Source organism: Python bivittatus, unplaced genomic scaffold (assembly GCF_059951505.1).
Source record: "Python bivittatus isolate LINGU-HERP-01145 unplaced genomic scaffold, Pbiv_v1 ctg000340_np1212, whole genome shotgun sequence".
Taxonomy (NCBI): domain Eukaryota; kingdom Metazoa; phylum Chordata; class Lepidosauria; order Squamata; family Pythonidae; genus Python; species Python bivittatus.
This window is the reverse complement of record NW_028277056.1, coordinates 8,179,901-8,201,476: the sequence shown is the minus strand read 5'-3', so window position 1 is coordinate 8,201,476 and position 21,576 is coordinate 8,179,901. Positions and strand designations below refer to the sequence as shown.

The window sequence follows — 21,576 nt, the reverse complement described above, 5'->3', positions numbered from 1 at the left end:
ACAGAAGAAATGTTTTGCTCAAATTCTTGCAAATGCATGCATATGCTGATGCCTAAGAAATAAATAGAAAATGTGATCTTTGTTTTTCAAGCGGAAGTATGTCCTGCCCTTGCTATTCATTTGAAAAATACCTTCAGGGAAACATCTCTTGAAAGCCAATCTCTCTGCTTATTGATATAGAAACTACAGAAATAAAATTAGGCGCAGAGAGCATGCATCCTCAAAGCTATGCTTTTGAAACTATAATAAAAATAAATTGTTACTTGTTTTCAAATCACATTAGTCGATAGACTCAAGTGATGAAGTCAAGCTCTGTTACCGTTCCACAGCCAGTTAAAACACCATTGACGGCAAAGATTATTCAGCTATTTATTTCTCCTTTTCCCCTTGCACAACTTCCATTAATTACTGAGCAATGTGTAAATGCTTTAAACCCCTTCAAGATTTCAGCCACGTGGTTTTGAGGCATAATCGGCTTCCAATTTAGACAATCATCTATTTCAGATGTTGTCTTCAAAGCACCTAAATTTGGCCATTTTTAGCAAAATGCATTGATTGACTTCCTTCTTCACTGCTATAGTCTTAACCAGGGTTTTCTAAACTGGATTCCATGAGAACTTGATGGCTTTCCATGAAAATCTAAGGCAGTGTCTCCTAATCTTGACAACTTCCAGATAGGTGGACTTCAATTCACAGAATTCCCCTGCCAGCATGGCCATACCTGCTAATTTTGGCACTAGAACTCCACCCACCTAGAAGTTGCCAAGTTTGGAAGACACTGGACTAAGGGCAATAAGAAAACGTTCACTTGAATACAGCCAAGTTTCTATCACTAGAGCTTTATCTCTTGATCAAGGATTCTAGGATTTTTCTTTCTTTTTCTTTTTCTTTTTCTTTTTCTTTTTCTTTTAATTAACAGTTGCCAGAAAAAGTTTGAAAACCCCTGGTTTTGACAACCCTTGTGGTTTCTAACATCTATATTAATCTGAACAATCCGAGTACAGTATATTTAACTAGGTGGTCTTCTTTAGCCAGGGAAGGAAAAAGATGGGATTCTCCAGTTGAGAAAAGAACACCCAATACATAGAGACTTTGACAAAACAGAGTGTATGGCTGAATTTTCTGAAGGCCTAAGAATGGAATGAAACAGAATCTTACTGCCTGCAGCCTGTTTTAGGCAGTTATAGAATGTTTGCTCTAATTCCTTAGAAAACAGCAAAATGAATTCTTGGCACTTCTTCAAAAGGGAGGCTGTGTCAGGCTCTTTGACCTCTGCTTCTAATTGGAAGTGATTCTTTTCCAAGCACAATTCTCAGAGTCTCTTTAACAAGATGAATTGAAAGTAAAGGGGAGAACATTTCTAGCCACTGAATTATTTCCCAGTTAGAACCAATATATACCAAAGTACATTAAGGTTTTTAACTGCCTGTGGCAAGGTGGTGGACCTCTTTGCTGATAAGAAAGGAGCTTGCAGCTTGTTGTTGACATAACTGTCTCCTGAATCTTTATCAGCCTAGGAACTGACCGTTACAATTGCCTTAGGCATTGTAGGGAATTATCTGGACTGGTCACAGAATTTTATTGGATCAATAGAGGTTATTCCCCTTGGTGCTTAAAGGACCACCGGGAAGCATTAGTGGTCTTTGAGAATGCATGGCCTAAAGCAGTGTTTCTCAAACTTGGCAACTTTCAGATGTGTGGACTTCGACTCCCAGAATTCCCCAGCCAATGTGCCTAAAGCATGCATTATCCATGCTCAGTCTCACCTTTACTCTGTGCAAAGTTTCAAGACCATCTTCAGTCAAGTTGCACTCCCCATAATTATGAAGAGAAAATCTGCATATGCTCCAGGGCCCTTTTCTTGGATTATTTCTTTCCAGCAGAGGTTGTTCTGCTAGGTGTATAATCTTCTGAGGGCCAGAAATCACACCAAACATTTTATCAAAGAGAGAATGTTTCAATATTTGTTCAATAATACAAAATAAGCACTACTAACTCATGAGTGGAGCAACCACTTTCTATTTTCCTGGGATTTGAAGAGGGTGGAAGTTTTCTTTGCATTTTCAAACCATGTTAATTGCCCCTTTAGGGTTTATATTCCAGTTTTCTATTTCAAAATAGAAGGCACTAAGGCCAGAACGGCCTTAGGGAGACAAAAGTTAAAGAATGTGAAGAAGGAAGAATTGAATTGACGTCCCACCTTATCTGAGGTCCATTGCCTCCTTTCTTTGCCAATGAGATTTTTTTAAAAAAATCACAATTTCACACTTTTTGAAAGTTAGGCTGAGAATAGGATTTTATAAAGGAGCTCTATTCAAATGCCGGCAGTCACCTTAGCAAAAATAACCTAATGGTGGAAAGTCCTGTAAAGAATTCAGTCAATTTATCATCATCCTCCCTTCTCTTTTGCCTCTGTTGCCTCCATGACCCATCCTTGGTCGCTTTCTCTTATTTTGGAATTAAGTTGAGTAATTGATTTGGGAGAAGTGTGTGCCAATGAAGACAAAGCTTGCTAAGCAGAAACATTAAGGGCCTGAGCTGCAGTCTGTCTGATCAATTATGTTTACTCAGAGATGGAGAAAGTGTTCCTGCTGTGATGGAATGGAAGGGTTACTTTTGTGTCTGTCAGCAAGTGAGGCCATCTAGAAAGAAAAAATGCACAGTGCAAGCACTGACATCAGCCTTCACTGAACATCTTATGAAGAAGAGTCTGTACAGGGGTCAGTCCAAAGGTCCATCGAAGTCGCTGTCTTGCCTCTGACTCATCCAGCTGCTTCAGAAGATTTTAGCTGCACAAACTTTGCTTGTCAAAACTGTAATGGCAAATGTTTGTCTCAAGTCTAAAAAAAAACTTGATGGGCAAGTTGCCATGGGGATCAAATTCTTCTGCTGACTCATTTGAGGTCAAATCCAGTTGAACCTGGGATTTGATTGCTATTCTAGAATCTCTTCTGCTGACTGTCTCTTGTTCCCATATTTAAGGGGGAGTAAGTTTGCAGGAAAGAGGAGAGAGAAATTGCTGGTTGGGTCAGTTGGTGGAAGGATCTACTCCTAGGTCCTTCCTAAGCTGATCCTAAGATCAGCTCCTAGGAGCAGTATCTAAGTATGTGTGGTTAAACATGATAAATGCATTCTCTTCCATATTTGATATAAAAGATAAATGTAGTGGTTACTTTGGGATGATTCTCATCATTCCCCATGTAGTTAAAATTCATATTTCCTTTAGCTGACCAAATTGCTCATTAAGAGTTGCCAAGCCCTAGCTAATGACTTACGTTTATCTGAAAATTTTAGAAGGTAAAGGATTGCTATGCCCAGGAAGACATTTCTGGATGTGGGCCATGGTTGCTGGGGAAGATTCCCAGTCTCAATATATCTGGTAGTACCAGTGGTTTATATCTGGAAAGGAAGTGCAGTTTAAAGGCAGTGAATGCTGCTTCAGAACTTAGAACACCCCCCAGTTCTCTTCTGACCTATATATGCCTTGTATTTGAAGAGACAGTCTGTGCTTCCATTGGAAGAGGTTTCTGGCTTGTGGTCCCTCCCTAAGATCCTGCCATAGCAATGTGCTGACATGATTACATGAAGGAGCCCAAATACAGTATGAACACAATGCCAGGAATAGGAACTTGGGATGCGATGGTGGTTTATAACCATGACAAGCACAGAGATGTTGTGAAAAGCTTGCAGTTTGTTTTATTTCTGTGAAAAGGGGGAAGGTTGTGTGCTTAAAGTAGGACTTTAGGGTAGGCATTGAGGTCAAGGGTTGTTCTAAGATATTCAGTTACTGGCCAGCAAATGAACACAGACTGGCGACAGTTCTCCTGTGCTTGGGACTTAGTCCAAAACATAAGTGCTGATTGACTGATGGTTTTTTTGAGCTCCAGACTTACAAATGGATCTATGTGCCTGGGCTCCTACTGTTCTGCTATCTGAATAGATCTGAAAATAGTCAGAACACCTCAAGACAATTTCAGTATGCTTTAAACTGGATTCAGAAGAGGTGGGAGATGGGAGGTTTGCTTGTCTGCACACACCCTTGGTTGACAGCTGCTGTCCTCCTGCTACTGCTAGGAAGTAAAGAGAAAAGAGTACGGTGCAAAAACGTGGGGAAAGGTCCTGCTATAAATATGTAACCTGGCAAGGAGATAAAATCTCAGTGATGGTTGCAACAACAGACTCCAACCTGGCATCACTGATGGGAATTGTAAGAAATATGACTATCAGTGGATACTCTTGGGTTCTCATGGGATTCAAATTGTAAACCTCCCCATTGCTCTGTTTTTCTATTTGCTCTTACTCTTGGTTCTGTTTGGTACAGGAGATTTGATGGCAGAGAGGACAGGCTGGAGATAGAGGAAAATACTGTGGAATGTCAAAGGTTCAGGGCCAATTTAGAATGGTCTTACAGAGAATAAACTTATACTTGATACAGTGTTAGTTGACATTCAACTGTAATCCTTTTTTTTAAAGTAATTTTTATTGAAAGTTTTCACCGTAGCCTAAGATAAATACAAAGTAATACAGAATAAGATTAAAAGAAAAGGAAAAGAAGAGAAAGACATTCACCTGTAATTCTTGATTTGGAACACTGCAAATATTTTTAGAAGGGATGACTTAACCTCCAATTTATGTTGTTACCAAAAGTACATTTCTAATCATATATTGGATTCAAACAGATCCCAAGACAGTCGTTGGGAAAATGAGGTTGCAAGAAGAAAGTTACAAACACATTCACAAATATAAATTACGAGTCTTTTCCTTCTCAGCTTTACCATGCTTTGGTCCACAAGATGGTGGGAAAGAATCCATATCAAGCTGGGAATAAATGTTAATTGATATTCTGTCTCATTAAAGATCAGGGTCAAATCCCATAGATTGAATTCTTCAAGAATCCCAAAAAGACTGCACTTTGTGTCATAAAGGGGAGCTTTCTTTGCAGACCCATTGAACAATAACTATTTTGAAATACGTTTCTGCATGTAACACTGTTGTTCACAGTGACAAATGCACCCTTTTCATTTTCATGTTGGATATATGGTACAATGCTCTAATGAATTCAGCCTTTAACATGTGACATGAGCAGTTGTCCTGAGGCTAGAATAGCAGTCCTCTTTAGGCCTGGATTATTGGCTTCCCAGCTATTTAGGATTTTTTTTTTCGTGTAGCGTGAAAGCTTTGAAATGTCATTTGGAAGCAGCCTTTTGATTGACAGCTGCTCCAAGCTTCTGTGTAAACATTTCATGCTCAATTATAGTCAGCTGATGCTCTGCATATCAGTGGGTGCCTCTTGTCTCAGTTGTTTCTGACATTTTCTTATTGCTGGTGCTGTCATTCTTGCAGCAAAAATGGGTTGGCAACACAATTGAACTCTCAGGGTGGAACTGAAAAACAATAAGCAAAGCAGAAATAGTTACACCTTCTCTGGTGGAAATGCTTAGACCTGGTAAGGTTGGTGAGGATTAGAAGGTGATTGTGTCCAAGGGATGGGTTCTTGCACAGAATCTGAACAGGGTCTTCCCCCATGCTAACATCCTGACCCCAACACCTGGGGGAAGAGTCAGGTCTTCTCAGCCCTGCAAAATGCCCATAGAGTAGAGGCTGTCCATATTTTAGGAGAGAGGATGTTCTGTACAGCAGGCAATATTACAGAGAAGACACACTTCTGGAGATCCACCAGATGACACTGTTTCATTGATGGTACCAGGAGAATGCCCACTCTGCCAGATCTGGTAGAGTGGGCAGAAATCACTGGGAAGAAGTAATCCCACAAGTAACCTGATCCCATCCCATGTAGGATTTTAAAGGGAACAACCAGCACCTTTAACTGCACCTGGAAGCCTACCGGGAGCCAATGAAGTTCATGTAGCAATGGTATTACATGGGCAAATTCCGGAGCACCCAAACTGCATGTGCCACTGCATTCTGAACCAGCTGAAGCTTCCAAATGCTCTTCAGTATGTGCCATGTGTGGCAATACAAGCCTGATGTGAAGTCCCTGAATTGCAAATGATGTGGGCAAAGGAGGAATCTGGCCAATTATATTCTCCCAGTTGGGCTTTAATTAGATCATCTGATATTAGAGACTGTTCTCTCAGTTGAAGCACCTTTTCTTTGGAATTGTTAACCTTCTGAAATTAGATTAGCTCCTATCCTATTAAGCTTTTGGAGAAGCATAAAAACTTGTTTTGTTTTGTTTTTAAAGTGAATTTAAGTTGGGAGTCCCCACTTTGGGTTATGTTGGGTTGTTTATTGTTCTTGGGTGCTTTAAGTTGTCTTTGTGAATTTTTGCTCCTGTTTTTGTTATTGTTAATACTGTTATTTTGCTGTATGGTTGTATTATTTTATTCTTCTTATGGTAAGAAGGAAATGAAAGCTGCTCAAAGTTCTGCTCAGAATTCTCCAAGAAATAAATATATAAGTGTTACTCTTCTCCAAATTGGATACGGCAGGAGCTTTGATTGTTTCTGGCACAGGAATTGAAACACTCCATTACATTTCTTTATTTACTATGGCATCATTCCTCTGAGTAGCTCAGGGTAGTTCCCCATTATTCTCCAGAAGCCCTGGAGGACCCATTGGGTTGAAAGATGCTGCCACAATCCAGATTGCCAGTAATGATGTCAACCCTGCCTACGGAGGGAATATTGTCCTCCAAATTAGTGGTACAGAAGCACCAGATCTTGGCATTTGGGCCAAGTTCAAGGAACAAAGTTAATTTGAATCCAAGGCCCTGCGTCTGAAGTTCTAACCCATACACTACATTTAGTATTCACTTGTGCACACTGAAATACATATACAATATAACATACCGTCAATTTGTGTGTATGAGTAACAAAGAACACATATCCAGAACGAAGACATACAATATTAATACTATATGTTAGCAATTATAATGTTTCTGTGATGGCATAATGGACTGTCCAATGGCTGTTATAAAAAAGAGACTTTGCTGGTATAGTACACACAGAGAGAAAGACACACACACAGAGAGACATCCCTTTTAGAAACTGCTTTCAACTCTTGACAATCAAAATGTCACTCTCCAGCCCAATTATGAACCCATTTTGAGCCCACTTTTAAAGCGCTTGACCTTCCATTGAGGATAAGTTATTCTGTGAAGGGTGACAAAAGCCTTACTGTGCCTTTTTAAAACCTGGTTCAGATTCTTAAATTTCCCCAGGAGAAAAGAACCACAACTAATCTTTTACCCACACATTGCCCTTTTGTGTGTTCATGTGCTCTCAAAATGCCTTTTAGAAGAGCATGTGCTCAATAATGGAACAAACCAAGGCAAGAGCTTTGCTGACTGTTGATCGGGTCAAGGTTTACAAGACAATTAATTACTAGCAATTTTCAGGATTTCAGAGTACAAGCAAAGGTGCTGGCCTTTTCTTTTGTGAGTTTGCTTCTATTGGGTAGAATCCAAAGAGCCTTCAGTGTACTGCTGACACACAATTCTGGATAATTTCTTGGAACCTGTCATTATCCATTTTATAAGACCTCTGGTTTGCCACGACCATGATCTTCTCCAACTCCTGTACCCACACTTATACATCAAGTAACTGAAAGTGAGACAGAAGGATAACAAGATTGAATGGAATGATGATATATTAAAATAAACTACTTCCTATATTTTGCAAAGATCCTCCCCACCCCCAGTGCAAAGTGACTTTTTACTGAAGAATTTTGTGGGAGTGCATGGATTGGTCCACATCTAGACCATTTCATTTCTATACATACTCAGACACAAATCTGTTCTACAAATTTTTTACAACATTTTATGAATTGAAAAAATGCACAAGTCAATCTAGACAGCTTTCCCTAGTACAAAATGCTGAATGTTCCATATCTTCAGATACTACATTTCCTGATATGCTGATGTTTGTGTTCATCAAACTCTTCTGAGCATCTTTACGGAAGATGGCTTTTGATAATGGTTTTTAAAAACAAAGCTGGAGTTGGAAAGGGTCATTTAGGCCATTGTATCAACCTCCTGTTCAGTGCAGGAATCCAAATTAAAATATCCCAGACAGATGGTTGTCTATTGTCTACCACATGAAGGGAAACCTATAACCTGTCATGTTAATTGGCCCCACTGTCAAACCTCTCTTACTGGTTTTTCCCTCCTAAAATTATATCAGAATCTAGTAACTTAAGATCATTATTCTATGTTCTGCCTTCTGAGATTATAGAAATCAGGTCTTGACTTTCTTCTGTGTGACGTTCTTAATTCTAATTAGTTCTAATATCCCTTCTTAATTTTCTGTTCTCTAGGAGCTATCAGAATGGTATTTGCAGTCCACCTTCTAAATATCTAGATGTCTAACTTCCAGATATCCCTTCCTACAACCACTGAGCACCAGGACAAGATAATTCCTAAAGCTAATGCACAGTTTATGGTCAACTAAAGGGCAAAGATCCATAAGTTCAATTCCTGGTAGAGGGTTTGAACTCCATAGAATAACATCTGGCTACTAACATCTGAGGAGTCCCAATAAGGATGAACCAATCATGCAGTGACTCCTGGTGGTCAATATAACTGTTCTCAAGGGTAAACATTCCCAGTTCCTTCAATCTGTCCTCATAGGAGTTAGTTTCCAATCATCCTTGTTATTCTTCTCTATACCTGTTCTAGTTGTCTGAATTCTTTTTAAAATGTGACATCCAGAACTGGACACAGTACTTGAAGTGGGGCCTCATCAAAGAAGAATAAAGTGGAACAATTACTTTTCATGATTTGCAAACTGTACTTATATCAATGCAGCCTAAACTGTGTTTTCATTTTTTTGCAGCCACATATTGCTGATTATTCCACCACTTCATCAAAGTCATTAATAAAATTATTGAGGAGGACTGAATCCTCCTGCCACTTGGATAAAGAACTGCTCATTTTCAGTTTGAATGCAGTTTTCAAGCCAGTTTTTTATCCACCAGATAGATATCTGTTTATTTATTTATTTATTTATTTATTTATTTATTCAATTTTTATATAGCCACCGACTCACCAAGGATATATTGTCTATGACATCTCATGATTGTATGCTATCATGATTTAGATGCCTTGTTCTAATTAAGATACATGTCTACAGCATGCCCACTACTTAAGGTTATCCAAACAATGAAATAAGATTAGTTTGATAAGAATTGTTTTTGATAAGTCCATGCTAACCTAGAGATCACTGCATGTTTTTAAAATGACCAGTTATGATTGGCTCAATGTTCTATCTTCTCAGTTATCATGTTCAGACTGATTGATCTGTAGTTTCCTGGATCCACCTTTTGCCCATTCGGAAAATAGACTATTTACTCTCCCCTAGTCACCCATTATTTCATCCAAGATTCTCAAAATCATTCTCCAGAATTTCCCAACATCAACAAGTTCTTTCAGTCCCCTAGGATGCAATTTACATGATATAACTAAGGTGCTTGTATTGCCATGATCAGATTCAAATTGCTTTCTTTGGCTTCCTGTCGGTGGCTTTGTTTCCCCTCATTATGTAATCTCATTGCATAATCCAACTAAGATGTCATCAACTCTTTCTTACCTTATCAGGCCAACATCTAAGGTCCTGTGGCTAATCCTGATGGTGTGACAGTTGTACCATCCAGCATTTCATAGATTACACCAAGGGTATACTTGTTCAGTCCCTGTTACAGAAAGATTTCCTCTCCCATCCCCAGTTGCTTCTGACTTCTCCTAATCTGCTCTATTTAGTTTCTCTGCAACAGCTAATTTCAAGACCAATGGGGGCATTACTGTATGTTCTCTAGGTTAAAGATATATCAAGAAAACAGATGCCCTACTCATCTGCTCTTTCCACGCACATTAGTGGAAACAAGGAAGTATTTGCTGGACTCTTCCAGTTGCCCTCTTGTTAGTTAGCCTTGCCACTCTTCCTTCCTAAAATCATTACATGATTCTTTTCAGAACATTCTTCTCCCTCAGTTTTTCTTGGATAATAACCCAAGACAGTACCAACTCAATAACTTGTGTGTGTGTGTGTGTGTGTGTGTGTGTGTGTGAAGGGTAGACTAGCAAGACGTCCTCTCTTCCCCGCCATTATCATCATTACTCATCTATTGTCCTCTGCTACAGGGTCCTATACACACTATCACTTAAAGAGAGAGAGCAGGTTAACCTGCTGGTTTTTCTCATTCATCTTAGGGGATCCAGGCCAGGCAGGGAGCTAATCATACCAATTCCTGGTACCAAGCCTCCTACCCCAGTGGGCCAAATCCATGGGATCATTGGGGTTACACAATCACAGATTGAAGATCTGATTGCTTCAGGGCAAGGCCACACCATTTCCATTTTTTCTTTATTTTATTTAGAAAGAAAGACAGAAATATGCAGTTGGATATAAGCCAAGCCTAATCACAGCAGACAAATGCTTTCACTTTTCACCAGCTTCAGCTTGGCTAATTGTTTTTCATTCTTTAGCAGTTTCTTAACTGATAGTCTGACCCAGACTAAAGTAAGAGTACAACATCTTTCTCTGCATTTGTTATCAAAAAGCATTCTAAGGAAGCAGATCTTCACACAATATGACGCATGCCTTATATATGCATGTTTCTAACAAATATGTCCCATGGTCCATTATTACTAATGCTACTCTTCTTTACCATCTAAGGAAAAGGGCTTACATAAATTAATTGGCATTGTACCATCCATTCTCAAGATGATAGGTGACTGGCTGGTTAATTTTCTGGAAGGCAATCCTTTGATCTTCTTATATCTTCCATCCCAACCAAGCCTAGAATAATCTAATTGAGTGTCCCCACCACTCTTCCCCTTTAGCACCCTTCCTCCCCCAGACTGAATTCTCAAACATTGCAGTGAGTCTTGACCTGTCTCATCCAGCATCCCATAAATCGTAATTAGTCAACATTACTCAGCCCAGTGTAGATTTACCAGTGAACCTTGCTCTGAGTAGAAACCAATATATAATAGTCCATTTTCAACTGTCACTAGGCCACGGTTGTCCATTTTCATCATGGTAGCAACTTTAGCTTCCAACTACCTCCTCGTTTACTCAGTTATTCCTCCCCAGAATCCTCTCTGATCTTAAAGTGTCCTGGAAGACTTCTCCCTTTATGCCAACTCTACTCCTTCTTCTCTGATAAGTAGCTAAACCAAGTCCTATTAGAATATCCTATCAGCAAGGAAATCACCAAGCAAAACAAAATTTCTGATAAACTTTTGGGGTTATTTCCCTTATCCCAACACCCACTCCAGAATTCACACAGATTAGGAATCCATAACTGGTCAGTACCAAAGCATCACTGATGGTTGTTTTGTCACAGTGGTATCCTACAATGTGCCTTGCAAGAACTTTTGTAGCCAAAGCAATTTAGCAAACCACTGGAACTGAAATTATCCTTAGAATGCTTTGGAATATAGTGTAAAGAGCAGCTGGAATCCTGTTCAGTTAGTCTTCGTGAAGAGCAGAGCTTTTTGCAGTGATAAGCTAAACTTGGATTATTAAAGTACGATACTTTAAAAGCCCTGGTGCCAAGACAGCACCGCTCTTTAGCAAATGGGAGGTGAATCAATAGACAGCCCTTAACAAATTGTGGGCCTAATCTGTTTTTCTTCATAAAACTTTCTGGTTGTTTGATTGCAACTCCAAATGTTCCCTCAAGCTTTGGTATAAACAGCCAAATGCTTTATTAATTATATTTTAAATTATGAAGCAATCACATTTATGTAGTCGAGGACATTCTTTCTGTAATATGTGTCTTGTGCTTTTTCCTCTCCCTCTTTCCCTTTTCTTTAGGGCAATTCAGGCCTGGGCTTCAGTATTGCTGGAGGAACAGATAACCCACACATTGGGGATGATCCTGGAATATTTATTACTAAGATAATACCAGGAGGTGCTGCCGCAGAGGACGGAAGACTTAGGTAATTTGTTCTTTTATTTTCTAAACTTATAATCCATCTTTGTCAGGTCTGATTCTGCACTGGGACATCTGAAAAGCCAAGTTAAGAACATAAGGAATAGCCGTGCTGTATCCGGTCATCTTATGGAGCATTCTTCATCCAATGTTTTATGCCTCCCAGAAGTTGGGAGATGCTCACAAGCAACAGATGGAGACCTATTCTTCTCCTGGGTCTGAACGGATCTTTGAAAACATCTTGTCACCAGTCCAGAGGTTACCTTAAGTCTTCAAGACTAATAGCCCTTGACAGATGGGTTATCAGCCCCACCAGGTAGACAAGACCAAGAATCAACTATACAGGAAGGCTAAGCCTATTTTTATTGAGAGAGGCTATAATAACAGAATCTTGCAAGTCTGATTGTGCCATGCCTCCTCCCCTTCTTGTATCCATGTGAAACAGGGAAGTGTCTGTCTGAGCCACTTACACCTACTTTCTGCTTGTTTTGGACTTAAGCCTTGTTTTTCTCCTTGTTGCTTTGATAATGGATCTGGCCTATCTCTGTCAAGGTCATCTTTCTTGCTCTCTATATCCGTCCTCCATTTAAGTTATCCAGTGTACTGGTCATCACCCCATCTTGTGACACGGAGTTCCACAGACAAAAATTGTGCACTTTTTCTGTTTTAAATGTCATTCTCATCAATTTCATGAGATGCCTTTTAGTCCTAGCATGCACTAGTTCTGTGCCATTCATGGTTTTATACATGTTTTTATCCAAGCTAAAGAATTCCAAACATCCTAGCTTTTTCCAATAAGGGAAAAGTTTGAGCCTCTTCATCATTTTGATTGTTCCCTGCACTGTTTCCAACTCTATAATAATCTTTTTTTTGTTTCCCAAATGTGGTGACTGGTTCTGAGTGCAAGATCCCACATGCAAACATATGTAATGACATTATAGTATTGGTAGATTTATTTTCAATCCCTTTCCTAATAATGCTTAACATGAACCTTTATGACAGGTGTTATACACTAAATTGTTAGGTTCTTTTACAAACAGAAAGAACAAATGGGAAAGAGGCCATCATTAGCTTACTTCCAAGAGATTGTATGCAAGAATCATGAAACAAGCAATTCTTAATCACAGCTGGATCGGACAGATTAATTTTATAGGGTGGGTATATCCGTTTTGGCTTATGGAATCAACCGAAGTATTATGAAGCTGTTGGTGAGGAAAGCAGAGAAATTTCTAATTCTGCCTTCCTCTTTATACTCTTTGCTGGTAGTTAAGAGAGAACCTGGAGTCATGCCTCTGTTGCAAAGTAGCATTCATGAATTTACAGTCTTACAGATACTTGTCAGCAGTCCTGTGGAGGATTTTAGAAACCATATATATTAAAAAAAACACACACACCTTAGAGGTTTAACAGCCAATAGATTCATGAAGCAGGGAAACTGCTGACTACAGTAGGTCCATTAATCAGCCTGGTTGATAGCTCTCTTCCTAGATTCTAACAGGACCATGGTGGGGCTGGGGCGAGCCTGATAAAAATCTTCAAAATCCATGGCTCTTGCTAAGACCATGCCTTCTTCACAGCAATTCTCCTTTACCATCTGAGAATTGGCTAGACATGAAACTTTTTTTCCACAGTTCCTTACCGTTCTCATGGAGCAGTGGTCCTCAACCTTAACAACTTTAAAATGGGTGGACTTCAACTCCCAGAATTCCCCAGCCAGCATGGCTGGCTGGGGAATTCTGGAAGTTGAAGTCCACCCATCTTAAAGTTGTCAAGGTTGAGGAACACTGTCATGGAGCATGTTTTCCTTTCTCAATGTGCACCAGCACTGCCATCAGTGATGTCTACAGGAGCTCATCACTTTAGTTGAAATGATGAAAACATCGTGGCAGTGAAAGTTGGACACGGGTCTCCATTTAACCAAGACTTGCCACCTTTAAGGTTTAAGGCTTATCTTCCTAGCCTTTTATGTTTCCAGATTGTTGGCTATACAGGCGGCATGAGGCTAGCTATCACAAACCCAGGTTGAAGACCCTCCTTGGTGGCTTATAGCTTTTTTTTCAAATCCCTCCAAGCACCTAACCATAATAAATAGAAGTGGAAGCAGGAAAAACTCAACAGAATTATTATGGTTGGATTCATACAACAATGCTGGTTTAAAATTGGGCAGTGCATTATGTGAATTCAATATCCATGGGTTGCCTGTTCCAATATAGCCTATAGCACTAGTTAAAATCAAAATAAACACAGCTGAGAAAAATAGAATCCCACTTTTAGAAAGAAATACAGCTATGCAAAAGTACACTCTTTATCTACCTCCTAATCTCTGATACTAGAGACAGATTGCCTCTATTGCTCCATTATAGCCAAATATACACATCCTGGGCTTCAAAAATCCCACTTCCCTCTTTCTTTTTGGGTAAGAATTTCATTTTTGCATGAGTTCAACTTTGAAATATTTCCTTACATATATGGATTTTTATTGATTTAATTTGGAGCAATGGTTGCCAAAATATGGCTCAGGAAACGCTAGAGTTAATATCCATAATGAGCTACAATAAAAGTACACATTACTTTAAAAAAAAAAGGCTAAAATCTTATGAAATCACCACATCCCAGAAGAGGGATATTCTCATTTTAAACCCCATGTGATTTTGCTATCTCATCTGCAGTAATTTTGCAAAATTTCAAATAGGGACCTCAGCATTTTGAGAGATTTGGCAGTCTTGTGCAATTTCAGTCATTTTAATATTTATATTTCAAATTTAGACTCCGCCCATTTCAGAGAGCGACTCTGGGCGGTTTACAATAAACATAAGAATAAAAACCAATTAAAATACAATAAAAACAGTGTTCATAAATAATATATTCCAAGGAATTGATGGTATATAATAAGTTATCGACCTACGGGAGCTGAATGTAATTTAACTTTAATTTTAATTAAATTAAAATTAAATTAAATTGATGGTCAATTTTGGGATCCCACAGGCACCACCTTGTGGGGTGGGGGAGTCATGTGTGCTCAAAAACTTTGGATAACAATGTAGAGAAAAGTAACTTAGCAATAGATTGAGAACAAAGGGCTGAAATATAATGGCGAAAATGCACACCTAGCTGCTTTCCCAGCAGTGGCATATTTGTTCAGTCCCCCTTATGTGTCTGCATGTGCATGTGTAAATAGAAACTGTGTCAGTGAATTGGTTGTCAAGGAAAAGCAAGGAAATCAATTTTCCATCATTGCTGTCCTTTATAGTAACTCAATTGCTTGTAAAATGTGGCTTGAAAGAAACGTATTCCATAGTGGTGGTAAATTTGAGAGAAAACTGGCCATGTCAGTGTGACTCAGGCATTTGGAAAAAGGAACCTGTGGGAGAAGCAAATTTTAGACAACTATAGGTCTGCCTGCAATTTAAAAGACAGGATTTGAGAACTCCAGCTGTGATAAATCTGACATAACTACCACAACTTCATTGCCCAAGCAGGAATCCATCTGTAGCCCACGTGGTGCTATGAGGATCTTGAGATATCATCAGGGTTGGAAGTACCTCAAGGTGTGCAGAAATAAGAAGAAACACTGGCGGTTTAACAGGCAGGCAAGAAGGAAGATCACAAACTAAAAGGGAGGGAATGACCAAGATTGTTCAATGAGGTCTCTGCTTGTTGTCTGCCTAAATGCTAACTAAAAGAAAAGAGAAAAAACAACAGAGCGTCATGATAGACTGGGATAGTCCAGAAAAGGACATGGTCAGTTGGTTTCCAGAAGACTGGGGTGGAATAATTTTTTCAGTTGTGTGTGTGTGTGAGAGATTGTCTGTCTGTCTGTCTCTATCTTATCTCTCCCCTCTCAGCCCTATGGGTGGTCTGTGTCTTCCTCAATCTTGGGTTCTCTACCAGAGGCCTGGGAGATTGAGGGTTCTGCACAGTATCTGAGTTGTTCCTAGCACTGCACTCTTCTGGACAGAGGGCTCTGAGGCTGTCCTGGGATCTGCTGGAGCCCCTCTCCCAGCTTAGGAGTCCAGCCCCGAGTGCTCCTACCACCACTGGGACCACTTTGACCTTTACTTACTTTACTTTACATCCTCTCTAGTTCCTTCTTCAGGCCCTGGTACTTCTTTAGTTTCTCATACTTCTTCCTGATATTGCTGTCACTTGGCACCACTACATCTATCACCACTGCTGTCTTCTGGTCCTTGTCAACTACCACGATGTCTGGTTGATTGGCCAGTACCTACCTGTCCATCTGGATCTAGAAGTCCCACAGGATCTTAGCCCTGTTATTATCCATAACCATCTGTTGGATCTCCCATCTGGACTTGGAAGGGTCTAGCCCATATACTGTGAATATATTCCTGTACTCAATTCCAGCTACTTGGTTGTGCCATTTAGTGTATGCTGTTCCTGCTTGCATCTTACACCCTGCCACTCTGTGTTGGACTCTCTGAGACCTCTCAGATTTTCTCCCTTACTGTGGTAAGGACAAAGGTGGGGAGATGAGTGAGGAAATGTGCATTGCAAGATCATGACATGAACTTAGCCCCTTAGCTACTTGTGTATGGTGTCACATTACTAGTACAAAAGGATGGAGCTTCCTGTGTGACATCATATCACATTTCATCACTATAAGAAGGTAAGGGCAAATCATTTTTGTGTTGTTGATACACGGACGTGTCCCTATAGTCATCAGGAGTTGAGTTTGACTTGAAGATTTACATAAATTGGATGACAAAATTATAGGCAGCAATGGAGATGAATATGTGTAGCTCAGGGTTGAACTGTGGAGTCCTTGGGTTCTCTGAGCTTGGTTCTTTTCTTGCAAACGTTTCATTACCCAGCTAGGTAACATCTTCAGTGCACTGAAGATGTTACCTAGCCGGGTAATGAAATGTTTGCAAGAAAAGAACCAAGCTCAGAGAACCCAAGGACTCCACAAAATTAAAGGCATTTCAGTTGGACATTTAGTTCTCTCATTTGCCTCTTAACTATTGTTTCACCACCACCACCCCCAAACTGAATTGCTCCAAACTGAATTGCTCCTGATCAGTTTTGGTTGCCCTTGTCTTCCCTTCTATTGCAGATTGCCTCCCTGCCCCATGCCTGTAATGATGCTGACCCAGAGATTCAACTTGCTGCCCTAGTTCAGATCTCCCTTCCTCCCAGTTCTTTACAGACTTCTGGTACCAGAATGCTGCTGATTCAGTGCATAATTATGTAGATGTAAGTTAAAAACAGAGAAAGCCTTCCTCTTGATAATAAGATACTTGCATTGGAGGCATCTGTAAATAAGAACCTGCATTAACTGAGCTCATATATTACCCTGTTTTGTTGATGAGCTTGCTTAACTTCAGTAATTTCAGATATCTTGGTATGTTATTTTTCTTCTCTGGTGGCTGCTAACTGAAAGGAAATGATGCTGGCGCCCACCTCTCTTTGGAAATATCCTCAAGTTCATAAGTGAATATTTGGAGAGGGTCCAATTCACTGCGTATGAGTTTCTAATGAAAATAAATCCAGGGATCTCAGAAAGATATGCTTGAAGCATCCATTAGACTGTGCCAAACGTTGCACCTTTTAATTGCAAGACAATACCTGTGATGATGGCAATAGAGAGAAGGAGCAAAGGGTTCCATCTTTTCTCCTTGTTCTTCATCCAATCAATATGGTCAGCTCTTGTTTCTGTTCTCTAATTTTTCTTTTCCTGAACTTCTTCCACATGCTTATCCTCTTGAATATAAAAGCCCCCTTTCACAAGGTGCGGAAGCAACACCTTGTCTGACTAAGGATGTCAAAGGAAGGATGGGCAGCCATTCACCCACTTGCCACAAAAGAGGTTGAGGTTGTTGAAAAGTTCCTATTAAGGATAAGTCTGCTTGCCTAATGCAGCCTATGGCATCCAGACCATGTACATGTAGAGCAATAGTGTCCATTGAAAAGTTGAGCAACAGCACCTAGTGTGAGTTGAGTACATACTGTAGAAATCTGTTAGAATTACCAGTGGACTGATGAATCAGTGGACTATTAAAAAAACAAAAAACAAAAAACTGGTTGATTGGTGAACCACTAGACTTTTTTTTTAATTTATCCACCAGTAAACTGGTGAAATGTTAGATGTGTGAACAAAGAAAAACTAGCAGTTTGATGCACTGGGATAAGAACATTCAAAGGTGTGAAACAGAAAGAGAGTCAACAGAAGAGAGACTCATCCAAGAGGTCTGTAAGTGGAAACCACATGACCATAAAGACTAGCCCACAGAAAAGACAGCAATTGGTGCTTTCTTTCCTGGCACAGGGAAAGGGAAAGAAACTGAGGGATCAACCAATCAGGGGCCAGGATAACCAAATCACCTGGCCAGCACCACAGCTAAAGCAGTTGAACTTACTGTAATTCAGACAACAATTTTCTATGCTGCTTCATTTCCGTCCAGTTTCAGCATGAGAGACAAACAGCCCTCTGTGCAGGAGAGATCTTAATGTCCAACATCAAACATAGAAATCTGGAGCAGCTTTCCGAGTGGTTCAGAATCTTTACATGGAAGTTCCTTCTCTGAACATTGACCTGTTTTTATATTCTTGATGGTTCTTCAGTCCTGAATCCTCATTTACATTCTGGAACTGAGATAAATACTCTTATTTTGTCTGCTGAGAAAGGGACACTGTGTAACCAGTGATGCCATGTTGTCCCTGGAGTGAACAGGAGCAGAACATTTGCCCCTTTGTTGTTTGGAGTTGGACTGGGGTGGATTAAAACATCTTAAAAAGATAAAGCACTTGCACTTGATAGTAACTCTGAGAAGACTGGAATTTGAATGAACTTGGAGGATAAAATTTCATCCTGTTTACAATTTTGGATCAGAACAGATTTCCCAGCCTTAATGGGATGAAGGAAACATCTAATTTAATCTGAGTTAATCAAAATTTACCTGACATTTGTTTGGAAATACTACATATTGATTGATGGATGAAGTTATATAGGAAATGTCTAGTTAAAAACAAATTGAGTCCTCACCAGTGATTTTCAATCTACTAAACAGCTAACAATTTGTCTTGATTGCTAACTCCTCTCAGGAAATTACATGGCGAGCTTGAATACACTGCAAAAGCTAAATGACTAATGTGAGTCTTAACCAGGATGATGTTTCGTCAACAGCTCTTTGCATTACTAGACCAATTTATGAGGATTAAATAGCCCTGTAGTCATTTAGAGATGAAGTTGGTGGGAAAAGAACTATTAAGGTCCAGTATTTGTCAATGAAGAAAATGAAGAAAATATCACATGTCTTTTTTTATAATAATTTTTATTGAAGTTTAAAAATTCAAACTAAGAAAAATATATTAAAAAAAGAAAAAAAGTGCAGAGAGGAAAAAAAGGAGGGAAGGGGAAAGGAAAAAAATATAAAGAAAAATTTGTATAAAGAAATGACTTCCCCTTTCATCAAGACAAGTACAAACAATTTTAATAACTTATTACCTTCTCTAACATTTCAACCAAAAACCTCTTCATCCCATATCTCATCTTTTATCTATTAGCAAATAATAAAGCCTCATAAGTCAATCTTAATCAGCAAACGTCCATTAAGTTACCAGAAATAACATTATGTATAACCTTAAACAAGTACATCAATTTCATATTCCTTTATTTTACTTTACACAGTAACTTATCATTTTCTCTAAAAATGCAACAAAAAATTCTCTTCTTTCCATATCTTATCTCATATCTATAAACAAATATTTAAAGCTTCATCATTCAAACTTAATCAAGAAAAATTCCATTAAGAGCTACCAGAAATAACAACATATTGAAAATCTTGATCTTTAATCCCTTTAAAATAATGTCCCACAAATTAATTTCTTATCATTTTCTCTTCATCTCCTCTCAGAAACTCCTTCACAACTTTAACACCTTCCTTCAAACTTATTGCTTTCTCTAAAAATGCAACAACAAAATCTCTTCTTCCCATATCTTATCTATAAACAAAACTTAAAGCCTTGTCATTCAGTCCCAGTCAAGAAAAACTCATTAAAAGCTACTAGAAAAAAAATCTCATATATTTTAACCTTGATCAAATAGGTCAACTTTATAATCCTTCTTTTTGCTTTTAAAAGTGTTGATGTTTATTCCTTCTAAGTAATGTTCCAAAAGCTGATTTCTTTTCATTCTCTCTATCTTTTCTCAGGAACTCCTTCATAAGTATAACACATCTCTTCTGTAAGTTCAAAATAAGAAAGTTGTCCTAGTCACTCTTCTGAGTTGAAATGCACGCATCTAAGTCACTCTTCTGATTTATTATTTGTGTGTCCCTTTTATCTATTAAAACATCAGCCGGTTTCATTTGTAGGTCCTGTGTAACAACTTTGTCAATATCATTCTTGTAGCCTGTCATTTTTAAATCCATATCCAAAACAGTCTAATTCTCAGTTGTATCCTCTTCTATCTCCTTTTTTGAACCAATTATAGCAGACAAACTTAAGAGAAAGTCCTGAGTACATTGTTCCAAAATATCCTTGAATTCTTTCAAAGTTAAAATATTTCTCTGCATTCTGCATTAGTGGGTCTTCTCTTTTAATTATAATCTTTAGTTCTTTCTGGTTGTCTCTAGTAACCAGCCTTCAAGGTCTCTTATCATGTTTTTCTCTAATCCACAAGATTCCCATGGAAAGGTTTCTTATGCTTAGATTCAAAATCTTCATATATATTTTAATAGGATTTTAAACAAACCACAGGAAGGATTCTTATAATTAGTTTCAAAAACTTATTTCCAGTTAATTTGGCCCCTTAATCCATTTATAACTTTCCAAAATCAACATTCTAATTACCCTTTTGCTGTTTATTTTCAAATATTTTTTTAAGTTGTTAAGCTTACATGAAACTGATTTCCTTGAGGATTTATGTGGTGAAACTTGTCCTTCTGAAGGTTCTTAGTGTCCAAAAAATTTACAAGCTATTTCCAGAAGTGATTAAGAGAGGAAGTGGGTGAACCCAGTGTCTCTTTGAAGGCTCCAAACCACGGCTTGGGCAAAGCTGACGCTCCCAGCTCCCAGAGCTCTAAAACCTGCTGGAGACTGCTGTTTTACTGTCTTGTTGTGGGGATCATCTGTATGGAGCACTATGGCAGATCCCAGGTCCTCCCTTTTATCCAGGGAGGAATTTCGAGGGGCCAATCCATTCGCCGGCTCCTCATTCTGCCGCTGTTGACAGCTCTGCTAAAAGTGAAGCCATCTTCAGTCCACCATTGCTTCCCCGGAACTACAAGAAAATATCACTTCTCTTAGCCTAGCATATACAATACAATGAGTCCATGCTCTCATTCCTTCTTCTGCATGCTTTTTTTTTTCCACCTCTGCAAATTTATGAAGGTGGGATATATTTTTACCTTATGGAAACAGGGTATTGTTATATAGGTAAGCTTGAGCATCATTTTGAGGGGCTCAGCACAAATTGGTAACATAGTTCCAACCCAACTATAATGATCACATGATACACATGCTGTCTCGTGTGTCATAAAAGCAAGCAAAGTTTCTCCTCCCATGTTTTTTGTTGGTTGTATTTTTAGCATTTTTGAAATGACATTGTGGCCTACTCTGGGACTTTTCTACCATGTCCCAAATTTGATGGTATGGTCTGTATGTGTACATGGGTTTCTGTATGTATCAACTAGATATTTCCTGACCCCAGTTTTAGGTTAG

The 21,576-nt window shown here is 39.0% G+C and overlaps 1 protein-coding gene across 1 annotated transcript in view; it reads left to right on the top strand.

Annotated features, from left to right (window-relative positions):
- The window catches only part of DLG2 (discs large MAGUK scaffold protein 2), a 958,242-nt gene that overhangs the window by 689,009 nt on the left and 247,657 nt on the right, over positions 1 to 21,576 (top strand). The window contains exon 10 of the mRNA XM_088140514.1: positions 11,781 to 11,905. Coding sequence (XP_087996640.1) covers positions 11,781 to 11,905 — 125 coding nt within the window. The remainder of the gene's footprint in view (positions 1 to 11,780; positions 11,906 to 21,576) is intronic.